The following is an 18,683-nucleotide window of genomic DNA, read 5'->3' as shown; positions in this document are numbered from 1 at the left end:
TTTCTACTTGTGAGCAGAGATGCTGGAACAATTTGTATAGTGGGAGTGCTGAGAGCCATTGAACCAAACTGTAACTCTGTATATGATGGAAACCACTTCAACCCCAGGGATGCTACAACACCCCAGCACTGCTAGTTCCAGCACCTATGCTCACAAGTATCAGCACTCTGGCCTGCAGCTTGCCCAAAGCACAGGAAAAGCCTAAAAACCCCAAATGAGGCACTAGACTGGAGGCTCAGAGGTGACAAACCCAACAACAACAAAGTGGATCCAAAAATATTAGACCCCCCACTAAAACTCTTCATTTAAAAAACAGCAGAGAATATTCCTAATAGGAACCTAAATTGTCCAAGATCACCATTCTGATGCTTTTCAAGAATCATAGGTTATTAGGGTTGGAAGGGACCTCAGGAGATCATCTAGTCCAACCCTCTGCTCAAAGCAGGACCAATCCACATTAGTTCACATGTATGGCAATAGGAAAAGGATTATAATGATTATTGTTAATGTTTTGGAGGGTTACTTGGGGGATTAAATTAAATGTACCACCTAAGTTGGAAGCTTTTGCATTCAGGGTAACAAAAATTGTCTGCTTTGCTTGACTGATGAAGATTAGCTGACATCTTGCATTAAAGAAGTTTGTCTTATATGGGCTGAAGTGACAAGACAATAACTAAGTGCTAATTGTGCATAACCAACACTAAAGATATGCAGCTCCATTATGGCATGTAATAAATGAAGCGAACAACAGAAATATATTAGGCACTTTAATAATGATACTAGACCAGTGGTTTGCAGCAGTAGGGATGTGAAAGGTTTTAGAATCTGAATTTAGGAGCGCGTGTGTCTTACTTCAGTGGGTTCCACTGGTAGGGTAGACATTATTTCGAATACAGCCTTTTAGTTCTGTAACAAGGCAAAATTGATACAGGATCTGTAAATAGCATTACAACTTGTAATTACTTTGCATTATTATATCATTTAAGCTGCAGTTATTATTTGTCTGATATTTTAATTTTCCACGCAACATGATGAAAAAGGTCAATTTAGCTTTTTTAGAGTGTAATTGTACCGTGCTATACTTATTAGCAGTTGTACATTTTATGTTGCTCTGGGGATGCTTGTTTTTTAAATTACTACAATGCTATAGAATAATACACTGCAGTACAGGGTAAGTTAGCCTGGCTTATTTAGGGCAAGATTTACATTTGGTGAATATTACATTAGAATATTATTGTAGTAATTTTTAGTTACTATCTAAGAAAGTTGTATGTGGAGTATTTCTTCATATGCAAATGTAAAAGAAATGTAAACTGTAAAATGTGTTACTAACTGTGGGATTATATAATAATTGAGGCAGTGTAATACGTACATAAAATAGTACATGTGAATCAGTTCTTTAATTTCCAGTGGTGATATCCTGGCCCTATGGAAGTCAATGGCAAAATCCCTATTGACTTCCGTGGGGCCAAGATTTCAACCCAATGACATGGGTTGAGATTTTCAAAGCATACTATAGGATTTAGCTGCCCACTCTGAATGAAATGACTAGGAACTGTGTGACCAAATATCCTAACTGACTTTGAAAATCTCAACCATTGTGATTTTGCAGTTTTAGACCCTGATCCTGCAACATGTTCCACCTGGATGAATGTCAGTGGGGCTCTATGTAGCTGCAGGCACATGCTCGCACAGAACAAGTTTTGCAGGATTGGGGCCTTGGAATGTTTGTAATATCACAAGAACATGGCACATGATTCCAGTGCTGATTTACAAAGAACAATAGAATGCAATGTCCAGTAAATTCAAACAATAAGAGTTCTGTCAACAGAAATAAATAGTCTGTATTTTTAAAAGAAATTAAACTGACAAAGCTGAGGAATTTAAATAAGATTAACATAATACTGATAAATGGTACTGCTTTGCACTTTTCTACAGCAGAGGATCTTGGACCACTTTATAAATATTAATTAATTAAGCTTGACAGGCACCCTCGTGAGTGAGCAGAAGTATCATTCTTGAGGGAATGAGGGAACAAAGGCTCAAAAAGTTTAAGGGACTTGCCCAAGGTCACACAGGTTGTCTGTGGCAATACTGGAAAAAGAATCCGGGTGCGACTCCCAGCCTTGTGTTTCAACCACTAGAAATGCTTTCTCTCCATTAAAGCAAAATATATACATCAGGCCTCAGTTAGTGTTAGCCTACGGAATTAAACCAAGAAGTCCTCTTACCTCTGATTACAAAGTTGACATGCAAAACAGTCCAGGTGATAAACATTTTCCTTGGCTCTCATCACCATCTCAAAAGCAGGTATGAGCTTACTACAAGCAGCACAGTTTCCTGTAACACCAAATAACCTGAGGACACACAAAGTGAAGATATTCAAGGATACAATTAAGTGGTAGGGGAAAAAATTATACCTCCATTTATGTTCTTTGGCTTTATAAGAATATGTAATTGTCATTCAACTTCCCAGTGTACCATTCTTGGGAAAGGCTGGTTATTTAGCAGAACAAGCGCACTCATGAAACAATCCCATTTGAAGCCACTTGCCGATAAAGTGGGATAGCATTGGGAAGCTCTATAAACCAGTGCCACAATAATATTGTGCCTTGCAAAGTAATTTTTATGCTGTTTTTATACATAAATATTCTTCTTTGGTACATACTCCACTGACCTTTCTTAATGAAAGAAAGATCTTGTTCAAGCAAATGAGGAAATGACAAATACATTAGGAAAGTTACATAACCGCATGCAAGCAGAGGTCAACCAGTTTGAAATATGGTAAGAATCTTTCTGCTTGGATTGTATTGTAAATATGAGCGCCACATAACCTTGGCCTCAGTGCTATTTATTATTAAAATACACTTTAGCTAGAAAAGAAATAACACTTAAAAAAGCCAATATTCTCCACATTTCTGACATCTAGTGCTAAAAGCTTTACCATTATTATTAAAAGAACATTTTATGAACAAGTCATTTAAATCGTCAGAAAGCATTAGCGGTTCACACACCTTACAACCCTTTACCATAGTTATAGCTATGATTATGTTATTCAGGTAGCACATTAAAGTAAATGAGGCTCTAAACTATATATAGCCACATCAGGAGTAGAGATATCATATATTGTAAGAACCATTTGAAATGTCTGGTAAAAATGCCTAATATATTTTTAAAAAACAATTTTAAAAGATTTCTCTTTGTTAAAGATTTCTTGAAACTTTTCAAATGAGATCACTACAAAAAAAAACAACCCCTGCACATGTGCATACTTTTGTAACATACGAGGATTATAATGAACAAGAAAAAAAAATACTTTAGCTACACACACCAGCAATCTTTGAAACCAAGTTTTATTTAAACTAGCTAATAGTTGTGATGGATTATTAAAAGTAATGCTCTGCCTGCATATAGCAGTTAATGCTGTTTTTAACTATGAAGCAAACTAGATGAAAACGCCACATCTGCCAGTTCTCTTTATTCCTCAACATCAGGCTGACAGCAGAAAAATATAATGTCTCTCAAGGGAAACACCAAATTAAAAGCAGTTCTAAACTAATGAATTCAAAGGTGCTCTGTATAAAATTCAGTTTGGTAACATAAAAATGAATGCACTTTTTTAATCACATCCTTCCATTTTACTCAATTTCATGAGTTACCAACAAACCTACTTAATTCCAATTCCTTATGCCTTCTGCTTCCACTTAGGATGTACTTTTTGCCTAAATACATGCATGTTTATTTTGAAGTTCTGAACCATTTTCCAATGATTGTCTGATGCGCTGGTTACCGTTATTTGAAGAATGTTTTTGAGATAACGAACTCTGCAGCTTAATCAGCAGCGTTGTGTTACTCATTTCTTGTTGGATTATTCAAACCCATGTCAACTTTGTTTCTGTTAACTGTCAAAACTTATGATTAAAATCTGAGCTGTAACGAGGAATTTTTGTGCCCGAGGCAAGGGCTGGCTCCAGGCTCTTCGGCGGCAGGTCCCTGAGACCCTGTCGGAGGGAAGGACCCACTGCTGAATTGCTGCTGAAGAAGCAGCGGCAGAGCTGCCGCCGATGCGTCACTGCTGATCGTGGTAGAGCTGCGCCCCTCCACCTTGCGCACCCGAGGCAAGTACTCACCTCGCTCTTGTTACGGTGCTGATTAAAATTATATATCCACAGTGCTTTTTAATCGATATTCCCTTTCTAAACATTCTATTCCAGTCTTAGGCCTAGCTCCGTTACAGATTTCCTGGGTGGGCTTCACTCAAACCTCAGTTCCTCATCTGTAAAATAGGCCTAAAATCTACCTACTTCATAGGAATATTGTGAGGTTTAATACGTGTGAAGACTGTTGAGATAGTCTGACCAAGGTTCCAATTCTCCATTCCTTACACACCCACCTGGAGGTGAATGAGAGTTAGAGGTGTACAAGAAATGCAGATCAGGTTGCAAAATGTGCTATGTAAGAGCCATAAATGTAAAGTATCATTATACTGAACTACCCATTAACAAGGAAGTTATGCTTTAAGTGCTCAGTACAGCAAAGCACTTAAGCACACCCTTAACTTTAAGCACAGGAATAGTCCCATTCCCCTGAGACCCAATTCAGTGGGAACTCTCAAGACTTCAGTGGGACCACTCACACGTTTAAAGTTAAGCATGTGCTTAACTATTTTGAAGAACTGGGGATTAAGTGCATGTGGTGTTACTATTTACCGACAAGTCTTTTTCGATATAAAACATTTGTGTAGAGGTTCACTGTAGTTTGCACGCTGCAGTGCGATGAAACAATTTGGGACCATCATTTTGTATCCCTACCAATGGAAAAATCACTGGAATTCACTTTGTGTGGGTTTTATTGTACATCCTCTGGCCTAACCGCACCACTTGGAAGCTGCTTCACTTTTAAGCACCAGACCTACTTATAAATTTCAACTAAGCAGAGGAGAGGATGCCTCCTTTAGAGTGAATTCTCCCCCTCACACACACAAACAAACTCACATGAGATTAATATTAGCTGTGGTTCATTTTGGATAAAGCTGTTTATATGAAGAACATAGTTCTCCCCTCCACACACACACATTAATAAATAAAAAAATAATAATAATAAAAACCCACAATGCCATTTTGAAATTCTGGACATAGTTTCCCCCAATTTCAATTGCTCTCGCTCCCTGAGCATTTATCAGCTACCTGATTAGAATTTGTTTCCACACAAACCATTGATCATCAGCCTATTACTAGGCAAATGACAGTTAATTACCCACTACATTAACCACTGGGACCTGAGACCTGCTTCTGCTGCCATCAGTCAACATGATAAATGTGGCAAGTTCAGTAATGCATGGCCAGCCCTGAGCTGCCTGCTATAGTGTGAACAACCCTCAATCTCACTTCCAGGCCCAGGAAAATCTATGGCAATCTGCATAATTACAAGCTCTGGGTTAATAACAGACAAATGATTTGTTGCATCTAAACAAAGTCCTTGGAATGGGCCTGGTCTCCTGTGGCTGCCCAGGCTGCTGTTCTGCCACTGGTGTACTTTCCTGTACAATGCGCACAAAACAGATCTCTGATGCTATATCCTTCCAATCTGTTGCCCTCCAATTTATGGATTCTGCATATGTGATTTTTAATCATTAAAGAACTCTTGAAGCAATATTATCTTAATTATTCTCTGCTGTAACCAGGGAATTAGGCTTCAGATAAAATTTTCTTCTTCTGTGCACTTTCCCTGCCTCGCTGGAGGCTCCATCAGTTTTCATCTACACCTGGACTCTGAAATCCTAATGATGAATTATTGCCCCTTTTCCTAAGAGGGCGAACCTTACAAGGGAACGTTCTACTGAACTGTCAGCTCACAGACTGAGTGCGGAGATGCGGAAATCTGATCTAATTTACTGCAAAACGATGCATTTGTTAGACTTTCTCCTCAGTTTTGCCCAAGCATCAAGAGATCAGTCAACAGCCACCTTCAGGTACTCCTTTGTGTGAGAGCCTATACCAGATTCTCCAAATCATACATTGTTGGGGTTGGTTTTTTCTCCCCCCCAGAAACTGGATACTGAAACAAGATTTTATTTTATGAATTCAGAATTTTACTGTTAAAAAGAAATGATTGTTTTCTAACAGTCTCCTCCTTCAGACTGATGCATGGAGAGACAGACTCCCAGGTCTGCTCTTGTTTATCCAAAGAATGTCATGTATTTATACCGCTGCTCCATTTTTACCCAACGCTCATGTCCTTCTTCTCAGCTGTTATTAGAATGGTTAAGACTCAGCAGCCTCTAGAACTAGTGGTACTGCTGGTATTAGTGGTACTAGTGGTACTGCCGCACCCTCTGGCTTGAAGTGGTTTCCATTCTATACAGGGTTTACGTTTGGTTCAATGGCTCTCAGCACCCCTGCTCCCTTCTGTATTAAAATGTAGTTACACTGGGTCCTAGCTATCCCTAGGGGACATGATGTTGGTCCCTACTGATAGCCCTTAGACTAGAGAATTTATTAGACAAGGCTAGCTTTTCTCTAGAATTTTTGAGCCATCCTCTCAAACTGTGTTTAAACTATATTTTAAGAAATTAAGTACAAGTGTTGTAGCAATCACTGACTGAAAGCAAACAAAAATTCATTTACAAAACACTGGAAGGATGTAGAGCATGGTGCTCAAAAAATGAATGAAAGCCCAACACGCACCACCACCACCACAAAAACAAACCCATAAGAAACAACATAATTATGTATCATACTATTGATTCTGCTTTGGTGGATTTCCTGAATAGAAACCTGAAGGTTAAGTACAGTGTTTAATTTGTAATGAAGGAGGTGCCAGGGCTCAGCCCCGCCACAAATTAAGTAAGCACTGATGCACCCCTATCCCACACATTCCATACACCCAACCCTGCCTAGGCCCCATGCACCCCCCCATTCCACACACACTCCCTGATCTGCCTATGCTCATGCATCCCCCCCCACATCTATACCCCATCCCAAACACCCACCCCAAACATATCCCCACACCCTATGTGATTGTCCTAGGGGGCTGGTGCTTTGGTTTCCAAATGGGGCGGGGGACATGGAACAGCAGTGCATTACTCCCCTACTCATCCCCATTGATCTCTCAATGCTGGGAGGGATGTTAATTTTCCTTTCTGCCCGATCCATTGCTCCTGTACAAAAGGCTTGCAGGCCCTGCCATCTGAACCCGGATCGCTCTCCTCTCGGGCTGGACCGGGGTACCTGCCGGGGAGGAATTCCGTACAGGGGGAAGAGCACCTCACCCCTCACTCCAGAGGGTCCACGACTGGGCCCTGCTCTCACCTTCTCCCCGTGAGGGTGTGGGCAAGGCAGTGGTGCCAGAAGCTGTGGGCGAGGCGGCTGCAGCCCCAGCGCAGAAAGCATGCTCTGTGGCCAGCATGAGTCTCCTGCTGCCTACGCTGGGATTGGTAACTGACGTGGCAAGCCCAAAGGTCCCAGTAAGCCCTGGCACACATTAAGCACTGCCCAGAGGTGCCGGGTCTATGACCTGCAATCCTAGAGATGCTGAGGCTCTGCCCCAGCACAAATTAAGCATTGGTTACCTCAAGAGTTATGAACACCAAAGTTACTGACAGGTCAATCACACACCTCATTTGGAACTGGAAGTATGCAATCAGGTAGCAGCAGAGACAAAAAAAAAAAAAAGAGAGAGAAAAGCAAATACAGTACAGGACTATGTTAAACATAAACTACTAAAAAAAGATAAAGGAAAAGTTTTAAAAAAAGATTTGACAAGGAAGTTGTTTCTGTGCTTGTTTCATTTAAATTAAGATGGTTAACAGTAAAGTTTCAAAGCTGTACCAACTTGATGTTCAGTTGTAAACTTTTGAAAAAACAACCACAATGTTTTGTTCAGAATTCTGAACATTTTAGAGTTATGAACAACTTCCATTCCCAAGGTGTTCGTAAATCTGAGGTTCTACTGTAATTACACTGTAATTTCACCACATTTCTAACTTAACTTGCATGTTAACTGTATTAAATTTCCCTTATCATCAGGTAAATTACTTCCATGTATCCTAGGATTTGTAAGAGGAAGTGGGGTCTGTGATATTAGCACAGTGCTGGTTGTCAGAAACTGAGTTTTAAGCTTGGATCTACCACTAACCCACTGAATGACCTTGGACAACTCACTTCAACTGTCTCAATTTATCCATATGTTAAATGGAGACAGGATCTAATCCTCAGATTACATTATCCCCATAGAGGAGTTGTTTGAACAAACAGAGAGAATACTTGGCACATTTAAAACACTTTCTTATTCTACTGTGCAGAGAGTGGGGAAACAGTACACCCCAAAATGTTAAATTTTACCATACACTGATTGAAATCAATGATCAAGCACTCTCCTTGTATGCATGTGTCCAGGTCATTGAATTCAATAAAAGCTTCATGTATGTAGCTAAAAGCAGAATTTGGCCTTTGGCAAATATCTAGTCAGCACAATATACTCTGTAGGAAAGCAAAAAAAAAAAAAAATCATGTAAAAGAGCCTAAAAATTAATTTATCTACTCTCATAATCTAAGGCTGTAGATTAAAAACATGGAAAAGATTTTTTTTTTTAAAGAACATGTGATTTTAATATGATGAAGATGGTTTACAGGATTAAGGGGAGCTTTTCAAAAATGTCCCACAGGATTTAGGAGCACAAGCCCCACTGAGTTTCAACTGTATTCCTAAACCCCTTAGGCAATTTTGAAAATTTTCCAAAGTAAATTTTTACAGAAATTGAAGCAAGTAGATTTGCCATGTTTTTACAAGGGGTGCAAAGTATTTCACGCCATCCAGCCTCAGCTTCCTGATACAGTTGTATAAATGGTCACTATAAAATGAAAAGTACTTTCAGCAAAAGGGAAGAAAGAAAACTGCTCCATGATTTTACTGATGTTAAGCCATGCATCATCCCTGGAGGTGAAGGAAGCAGAGTTCAAATTCAGCTTGCTTATTTGCATACTGCCTGATTCTGCACCCACTGAAGCCAATGGAAAGACTCCCTGTGACCTGAACTGAACTGAGCTCTTAGATTTGAGCTGAACTTTACCCTAGTGATCAGTAATGGCTGTGAAAACAGAGAGACCTTGGAAAAAACGGAAAGGGGGGAGCACTGGTGGAAGAATAGAAAGGGAAATAATGAAAACCTCTTGACAGTAGGTGAAAATTACCAGTTTTCAAACCCTTCCGGATTTATTTCTATCTGTGCCTATACTTACACTGACAAAACAAAGGCATTGTTCACCTGGTCGGGTGGAGGTGAGGGGTATAGGAAGGGTTGGTGCGATCCAGTTGCAAAATGGGTAGATCAGCAAGATTACCACACGCAGTCTTGGGGCCAGATTTTGAAAAAAAAGAGAGTCTAGCATCATAAACAGAGCCAGATTTTCATTACTGCTTAGCTCCAATTTAGGCACTAAAGTAGGTGGCTAGATTGTCAGAAGAACTTGGCACGTTGGGTACTAAATTATTTTGAAAAATCTGCACTTAAGAGGCCTAGTCGAAGATGGTGGATGCTAAGTATCTTTTGAAATCCCTGGCCACTATTTTGAGTGTGGAGCATTTGAAAAATCTATTCCTTATAACGTAAGTGGGATGAAAGAGTGCCAAAATTACAGTCCTGAACCGTGCTACAAGTCTAAAATCCAAGGCTGTATCACGGTTTGCCTTGTTAAAAATGCTGTTTAAAAAGTGGGCAGTTCTAGATACACTGCATGATCTAGCTGTGGTTTAAACTTAGTGGAGGAGCTACAATAGGTAACTGAATCTCTCCCACCCTAAACAAACACTTATTTTACTTTTTAAACAAGCCCAGGCATACAGTACACGGGATTCAGCCTTAGAATTGTGTTAATTTCCACAACACAATCTGTTATGATTTGGAAGGCTTAGGGGTTTGGTTTCAGACTCAAAGTTTAGCTTAGCTCAAGTTGCAGTGCATTTGTGCATCTCAGGATCAGTTCCATGGTTCGTGATTTTTTTTTTATTTAAAGTGAACCTGGGATGATTTATGGTTGCATTTCAAAGCCACAGAAAAGTTGTTGGTGAAGGATGGTTATAGCCTCATAGCAGAGACACTGTTTTTTTTGTTTAGTCTGTTGAGTTTGGCCCTGATCTTTTGACACTATGTACATGAATTATCTGTTTTGGCTTCACTGGCACTATTCCCGAGCCTAAAATTAAGCATATGCATAGGTATTTGCAGGATGGTTTGTAACCTGAACCTCAGAAGACGTGAGTTTTGAGCTGAAACTGCTCTGTTTCACATACTTCCAAAACACACTAATACTTTGGGCAGCAAATGAAGTGATGATAAGCAGGCCATGTAAAAAATAACTTGGCCTAAATTAAACTGTAATATTTAAAACATTCTTTCTTGCCCCACTTCTGTATTGCGCACAGCATTGCATCCAAGTACCTAATTCAGTGTAAAAAAGCCATTTATTTTAATGAACAACACAGATGCACAGCACAGGGTAGATCAGTGTGTGGGAAGAATAAGAATTTGTCTATACTTGAAACGCTATAGCGGCACAGCTACTATAGCACTTCAGTGTAGACACTCACTATAGTGACAGGAGAGGTTCTCCCCGTCGGTATAGGTAATCCACCTCCCTGAGAAGTGGTAGCTAAGGGTATGTCTATACTTACAGAATTTTTGTGCTCCAAGTTTCACCAGTGATAGGGAACTGGTGAAAGAAAAGTGCTGGTTTGTGTACTCACTTAGGCCATGGCTACACTGGAGAGTTACAGCGCTGGTGGTGGGTTTACAGCGCTGCAACTTAGTAAGTGTCCACACCTGCAAGTCACATCCAGTGCTGCAACTCCCTGGCTGCAGCGCTGGCTGTACACCTGGTCTGCTTGGGGTATAATGATTGCAGAGCTGGTGATGCAGCGCTGCTCGTCAAGTGTGGCCACCAAAAGCGCTGTAATTGGCCTCCAGGGTATTAGGAGGTATCCCAGAGTGCCTGCTCACAACAAACCAGAAGAGTGGCTGAACTCCGTCCAGGCTCCCCAGAGCTGCTTATCTAAAAAACAAACACAGCTCCTGTTTGCTGGAGCGAGCAGAGAAAGGCAGGGGAATTGCTTTGGAAGGTTCACAGCTGTTTGCTTGAAGAGAGAAGTCACACGGCAGAGGGGGAGAGGGGAGTCCGTGTTGAGCAGCTGCTTATGTGGTCTGAAGGCTATTTAGGAGTGCATAATTTGCATTTAGTGAATAAGAGAGGGGTGGGGGAAGGGCTCAAAACTTTTAAATTGTTCGCAGGTTGGTGATGTGTATGTTCCAGTTCTTAGAACTTGCAAGGCAGGGAGCTGACAGCTCCAAAAATCCACTCTCTCTCTCTCCCCCACGTTCCCCTCACCCCACTCTTTTGAAAAGCACGTTGCAGCCACTTGAACACTGAGATAGCTGCCCATAATGCACCACTCCCAACAGCGCTGCAAATGTGGCCACACGGCAGCATTGGTAGCTGTCAGTGTGGCCACACTGCAGCGCTTTCCCTACAAGCTGTACGAAGACAGCTGTAACTTCCAGCGCTGTACAACTGTAAGTGTAGCCATACCCAGAATTCCTCAGGTGTCAGAGAGCATTCACACTAGCAGCACTTCCATCGCAGATGAGAGCAGCGCTGTAGTGCAGCTCTCTTGATAGGTCTTGTGGGAAGGGGGAGATGAGCGGAAGGCATTCTGGGCCCCTGCTCAGTGCCCCATGCTGCCCTGCTTCATGTCTCAGGAGCCCCAATACTTCCTTGTTTCTTCGGTGGCATTTATTTTTAAAACCTCCTGCTGTTTGGCTGCTTTCCCCGCCACATCTACAAACAAAAGGAAAGGGAGCTTCAAACTTCCTGGGGCTTACAGGGGGAGGAGCGGACTTCCGTGCATCAGAGCAGCAGAGATACTGGCCTGAGTGATCGCTTTTGGAACTGTGGGAATACTCCGGAGGCCAAAAGGTGTTTACATTGCTAGAACGTGTCTTCACTTTCACAGCAGCGCAAAAAGAAGAGTGGTAAGAGCTGTAAGCCTCTTGTGAAGGTGATTTTCTTTTTACAGTGAAACTTCTAAGTTTTATCACAAAAAGTCATTAACAAGTGTAGACACTACCACGATTTTAGCGCTTTAAATGGTAAGTGTAGACATACCCTCAGTTAACAGAAGAGTTCTTCCACTCACCTAGCACTGTCTACAATGGGGGTGAGGTCAGCGTCACTAAATCACTCAGGGAGTGTGGATTTTTCACACCCCTAAGCAACGTAGCTGGGTCGACTGAACTTCTGTGTGCAGACCTGGCCTGAGTGCCAATGCACTCTCCATGAACTATCCCTGTAGAATTTCAGAAAACCTAGTCCATTCTTTTGCCATACCAACTGTATGTGATAGTTCTCTATATAAGGCCTTATCTGCACTTAAAACTTATACCAGCATAGAAATGTCAGTCAGAGGTGCGATACAACCATTTCCTTGATGGACTCAGCTATGTGACAACAACCCCAATATAAACGTAGCTAGGCAGACAGAAGAGTGCTTTGGTTGATGTAGCTAGCGTTGGTGTTCCTACAACAGGGAGGTGGTGTTCCTACAACAGCAGAAAAAACTCCTGTCAGCATAGGCTGAGTCTGCATGGGGGGCTCTGTAGCGTAGACATAGCCTACGATTAGCAAGGATGAATTCTGGTTTTTCAAAACCCTTGAAACAATATATCCATGATATACTGTAGATTTTAAACTACATTCTTTACAACCAGACCCCCTGTATTTCATGGCACTTGCTGCAGAAATGTGCTCCAAAAACTAGCTGCATCTATACTATAGGCGCTAGTGATTTAGCTATAGAGCAGTAGCTATGCTTCTCTAACCCTGTAGTATAGGCACAGACTACACGGACAAAAGGGATTTTTTCATAGCTGTTGGAGCTCCTGCTGTGCCCAAGATACAGCAGTTTGGTTGGCTGAAGCATTCTTCCATCAACCTAACTGCAGCTAAGGGGTTAGGTTGGTATAGCTACTGTGTTGAGAGGGGAGGATTTTCCACACCTAAGCGCTGTAAGCTACACCAAATCTAAGTTTTAAATGTAGACTAGGCCTCAAGCTTTCATTTGAGCAAGTATTTCTAGCCTTTATCTTTCCAAAGCCTTAAAAACATAATCAAGTGTAACTGATGCCCTACCATCTTCCTGCCAGTATGACACACAGCTGGGAGGTGTGAACGATTCCATTTGTCTCAATGGAGTGTTAATTCTCAAACCTAAATAAAACAACGTAAATGTCTAAAATACTTAACTGTTTTGCTGCTGATCATGATAGGAGAAACACTTATGCCAAAATCACTCAGGTACCAAAAGCCCCTGCTGGATCCTACTCAGCTGCTAGAATTTTCATCTTAAATTAAACACATGCTTTAGATTCTAGTCTAATTTACTGTGGTCTCTGAAAACTTTACTGTCAGTTGTTTTTTAAATCCTGATACATCCTCATCTCTAAACGCCTTTAGTTAGGCCGTGTCTACACCAGTGAGCTTAAAGTGGCACAGCTGTACCGATGCAGCTGCACTGCTGTAAGATTGCTCACGTAGCTGCTCTATGCTGACAGGAGACAGCTCCTTAACAAGTGGCGGTAGCTCTCCCACCGCCACAGTGCCGTGCAAACTACCGCTTATGCTAGCGAAGCTTATGTTGCTCAGGGAATGTTTGTTTTGCTGGCATAGGTGGTAGTGTAGACATGGCCTCAGCTCAGTTAAAAAACAAAGAAGATAATATTGCGTATGCACAGTGGTGCATGCACTGATATTTTGGAAATAAAGCCAAGTTAAAAACAACCTCCCAAAGTATTTGGGGATCTGTTTTGCTCCACCATTCACGCATCATGACATGCTTAAACTTCTATCGGTAAAGTCAATATTAATATTACAACTATTTTCACATAGGCCCCACGTAAACCACATCTTTCTACATATGCTTTTACTCTTAAATCCATCTACATGCACAGACTGAATCTCGCAATTTGGAGATATTCAACAGATGTATTTCTACTGTCAAACTACAAAGTAATCGAAAAACAAATTTAAGGCCACGTACCAGTTATCTTAGTATTTGAAATGGGCTTAGGACGCTAAGCTAAATTCTGGAACCATACTTCCCAACCTGAGAGGTGTTTATCTCTGCATTATACAATTATCCATGCACTATATCATTAATCATTATGTGTTAATAATGTATCCAACTTTATAAACCGTATGGAGGGCTGCAATTCAAATGACAAAAGTCAATGGCAACAGAGAAGTTCCCTTCTCCCACCATCCAGTATCATTTGCAGGTGCAAGAAGTGAGGTTAGGCAGAGGCAGAGGAACACTACTCTATTTTTCAGTAGCGCAAGGGTCACAGTGGTACTTGCATAGGCTATAATTGTAGTGACAACTAGTTTAACAGTCAGTGAATGCAGCATATTCTATTTGCCTGCTTGTAAAACCTTCATATGCATTATCTGAAACTCACAAAGATTAATGTATGTAGCCTGAAAACACCCTATGAGGTAGGGCAGTACTATTATCCCCAATTTACAGAGGGGGAACGAAGGCACAGAGAGATTAAAAGACTTCCCCAAGGTCACACAGGATTTCCAGGCAGTCAGGAACGGAGTCTGGGTCCCAGGCCAGTGCTCGAACCAAAAAACTACCTTTGTCTTGGGGACAGGAAAGAGAAGGACCACTCTAAGTGCCTTAAGAGCAGGTAACCTGCATTTAAATGGCCCCTGCTCCCTATCTCCTGCGAGCTCACTCATCCCAAAGAGTGCATTCCACTCAATGCCTATAAAAAGGCTTGCACTTCCTTTTGTAAGAGGGCATCCTCCTTTCAAATCCATTAGTGCTAGGTGCCTTCAATACCCAAATGCATCCCAGAATCTTCGATAGCAGCTGGAGTGCTGCTTCAAAGTTCAAAATATTTTAGGTGCATTTCAGACCCACCAGGCACACAGCTGAATAGAAGCAGGCATATCTCTCAGGCCAAAGGCTGAAGGAGGGAGGTAGGAAGAGAAGGAAGGAACTGAATGGACAGAAACCTCATAGGTAGGGTAGTTCAGGCCAGGCCATTACTGGCTTAATTGGCGATAGCAATTCCATTGTTTTTCAGGCAACTAGGTGTGAAGCCTTAAGTGGCGCCTATTAAGCTTGCCCCTGGGAGTGCAGGAGGGACTGAAATTAAAGTAAATATAGATAATTAGCCACCTAATTTGAGGAATGTAATATATAGCTATTTTGTATTTTGCCCAAAAGGTGACAGAGAATATAGACTCTCTGGCTAAGAAATCCACACACAGACTGTCAGGTAAACACACCTTGAGATGGAGTTGGAGAGTGAGTTAATAGGTATACGAGATCATATAAGAGAGTCTATAGCTATTTCACTGGTGACTGTGAACAATGTAGCTGCTGTGTCTCTCTCCCTTGGTGTAACAGAAAAGACGGCTGCTAGACTCAGAAAATAAATTATGCCATGCTTTATTAAATGGTAAACAGCTGTTCCAGCCACAATACAGAACATGCTAATTGAAGAATGCCTTAAGCAGTGCTGTAATAAAAAGCTTTTTAAGAGTTGGGGGGGGAGAGGGGGGAGGGAAGTCTAGTGCCCTGACAGACTTACTATCATAGGCTCCCTTATTTAAAATTCAAGACATGGGTCATTCAAGGTGAGAAGTATACTCTGAAAGAGGAACTACAGTAATGAACATTTAAGAATCATTAGCAGGCTCTTTCATGCCATGGTGCTGTAGGCAAAGACGTGCTTAGGTAGGAAATGGCAGTGCAGCCACAAGCTTCTCATCAGGTTTCCATGTCTTGTTTTGCGTGGAAATATGTATACGTGAATGCAAAAGCTGCAGGGATAAATTACTCCCAGCCCATAACCATCACCGTTCATGGATAGCTTGTGAGAGAATCTGAGCTACTGCATGCAGGAAAGAAGGAGAGGCACAAAAGGGGAAAACAAAATAGGAGATAGGCACTATTGGGACAACTAAGGCCCTGATCCTGCTATTGCGTCCACATGGGTGGATCTGTGTGCCAGTGCAGAGCCCCTGCAATGTCAGTGGGGCTCTGCAGGAGAACAGGAGGCAGTTTCAGGATCGGAGACAAAAACTCTTGTTCCTATTGTGGCAGTAGTTGCTTCCAACATGTAGATATGATTCTGCTTTGTACCAAAACGGTCATAATGGAGCAGCAATGAAATTCTGGAAAAGGGAAAGTGTTTATAGCAGGGGGATAAGAGATCACTATTTCCTGGGCTTCTAGTCCTGGTCTCTGCAGTAACTTGCTGTGTGATGTGGAGCAAATCACATTCTCTATGAACCTCAATTTACCCATCTGTCAATGGGGTTTCACTTACCCACATTAAAGGGTCGCTGAGAAGTACAGTTTGTAAAAGTCCTTTAAAAGCCGTGAATGATAGATACTATGAAAATGACAGTTATGATATTATTTTGAGCAGCCTCACATTGATATAAACATTTGTCCAAGAATGAAATTATTTCAGAAACATGGTATTTTATTTCAGAGATATAGTATTAGGAATACAAATCATCTGCTTTACAGAAAACTACTTGCAGAGTTAGACTAGGGTTCTGTGTGCATGTGTATACAAGAATAGGAAAACATTCTTGCAGGAGAATTAAAACTAGATTTGAGGCAGCAAGAAAAAGAGCCACGTGTTCAGTATTGTACAATATAATTAAATGTATTACAATCTGAAACCCCCCCCAAACACAGTGTTCCAAAAATATTTTAAGGCAAGAGCTACATAATGAGCAAGGGGAGGTTTTAAAGTCTTTTAAAAACAATGTTTGCTATAAAAGAAACATTTAGAAATTAAGAAAAGGAAAGGGAATCAAACTACCAGATAAAAATACATGTAATTCACTTTGTTCATAAAAATCTCACAATGTGCTTGAACATTCATGAAGTAAAGCAATTTCTTAATAGAAATTTCCTATAGAAATGGAATCAGGTTACGTTTGCCTTCACTGGACTATGTGTGCATTGCCTTTATAAATAAAAGCTGCAGTATCCAAGGTATTTCCTTTTTTGAGTCACCTTTAGGACTTACTGTTTGAAGTATTCCACGGAAACAGCTATGCTAGGTGTAGCGTTTAGAATTTTAAATAAAACCTTAAACAGTTACAAATCAAAGCATCAAGCTATTTTGAAGAAGTGCATACGCTATATTTACAGATACTGCAGGCATTTGCAATGTATCGATCTATTTATCAGCAATGTGTATACACAAAACCCGATTACAGCTTTGGCGTAAAATTATTCCAAGAATGAAAGTAAAATATAAACATTATAGAAAGGCAATTAACAAAATAATCACACTTTCAAAAGATGAGTATTCACACGGTTCACAGTTGGTTCTAGAAACATGCTTTCAAAATATTACTCAGATTAAGATACACATTTGCCTGATATTTTTCTACCATTGACTCAATTGTTTCAATAAAAGTTGCACTGAAAATAGGACAGACTTGTGAATTTAAAAAAAAAAATCCAAGTAACCCAGCCTTTTTCTTCATTGATCTAATAAGCAGTTTAGGCTTTATGATGGTTGGCATTTTCCAGACATGCCAGAGTTTACAATGTTTTTTAGCTGTGCTTTTTTCCCCCATTGTGCCTAGACTGTTTGAGGAAATCCTGTACAAAAAACCCCACCCAAATCTGTAATTAATTTCTCTGCAAAATGCTACTTTTCAATTAAACCAGCCTGATCATGAATGGAGGATAATGCTAGAAGCATTACAAATAGTGTAAAGTTAGGAGGAGAGCAAAATTTCAAACAATCGGCAGGTTAATACAGCTGCATACATTAGAAACATCTCAATTATTGCATCCATAAAGGCAGTACCTAAAAAGCAGCATTTCATAAGAAAGTGTCATGTTGACATATATTGCTCATTAAAAAAGGTGCCGTTTGAATGTGGGTTACTGTTCTTCATATGCATGAATATTGGTAACACACGGTGGGAAAGGAAAGCCCTCGAGATTTCATGTAGTTTGAATATTTAATGTAACAACAGTTTGCTCCCTAATAAAGAGAGGCAAGAACATTTGGAAGCATAGAACATATATTTGCCTTTTTTTTTTTTTTACACTTAACATAACTGTGTATCGGTGTTTTGTATACAAATCTCAAAGTGTGCTGTTAAAATAACAGTGACCACAGATAATAGCTGCTATTTAACCCAAGCCATATGCCCTGTAAATGAAGTTTCATCCCCACCCAGAAAATACTGACTAGTATATATAATATATTTATATACCTATTCATAAACACTAACCTACTAGTTATCTCTGCTTACACTAAGGCTGTCAGGAAACTGTCAGCTGTAAAGGTGATAAGGTGGGCAGTTTAAAGAAGATACTGAAGCCTTAAGCTTCTTAATGTGCCAAGAATCAATCCCATGAAAGCAAACAACTTGAAAAAGGGTTATATGTGTTTAGGAAATCTCTGAGCTCCTCTTGCTTTTGCCAGAGCTGGAGCTAGTGCTAGAGTTTTCTCACCCTAACGACCCCTGAAGCAGCCCGGAGGGATTGTGAAACAAGGCCGTTACACAAGGCAGCTTGCTAATTGAGAAGTTGATCAGGGGTAGAGAAATCCTGCTTTAGCATGTTAAATGTCGAAA

The 18,683-nt window shown here is 40.7% G+C and overlaps 1 protein-coding gene across 5 annotated transcripts in view; it reads right to left on the bottom strand.

Moving 5' to 3' along the window:
• Positions 1 to 18,683, bottom strand: part of LMO3 (LIM domain only 3) — an 81,422-nt gene that overhangs the window by 13,775 nt on the left and 48,964 nt on the right. For all 5 annotated transcript variants that reach the window (XM_030542011.1, XM_030542038.1, XM_030542028.1 and 2 more), the window contains exon 3: positions 2,232 to 2,357. In XM_030542011.1, the coding sequence (XP_030397871.1) occupies positions 2,232 to 2,357 (126 nt within the window). The remainder of the gene's footprint in view (positions 1 to 2,231; positions 2,358 to 18,683) is intronic.

The sequence above is a fragment of the Gopherus evgoodei genome, chromosome 1 (genome assembly GCF_007399415.2).
Source record: "Gopherus evgoodei ecotype Sinaloan lineage chromosome 1, rGopEvg1_v1.p, whole genome shotgun sequence".
Taxonomy (NCBI): Eukaryota; Metazoa; Chordata; order Testudines; family Testudinidae; genus Gopherus; species Gopherus evgoodei.
Note: the sequence above shows the minus strand (reverse complement) of the source record. Positions and strands in the feature narration are given on the sequence as shown.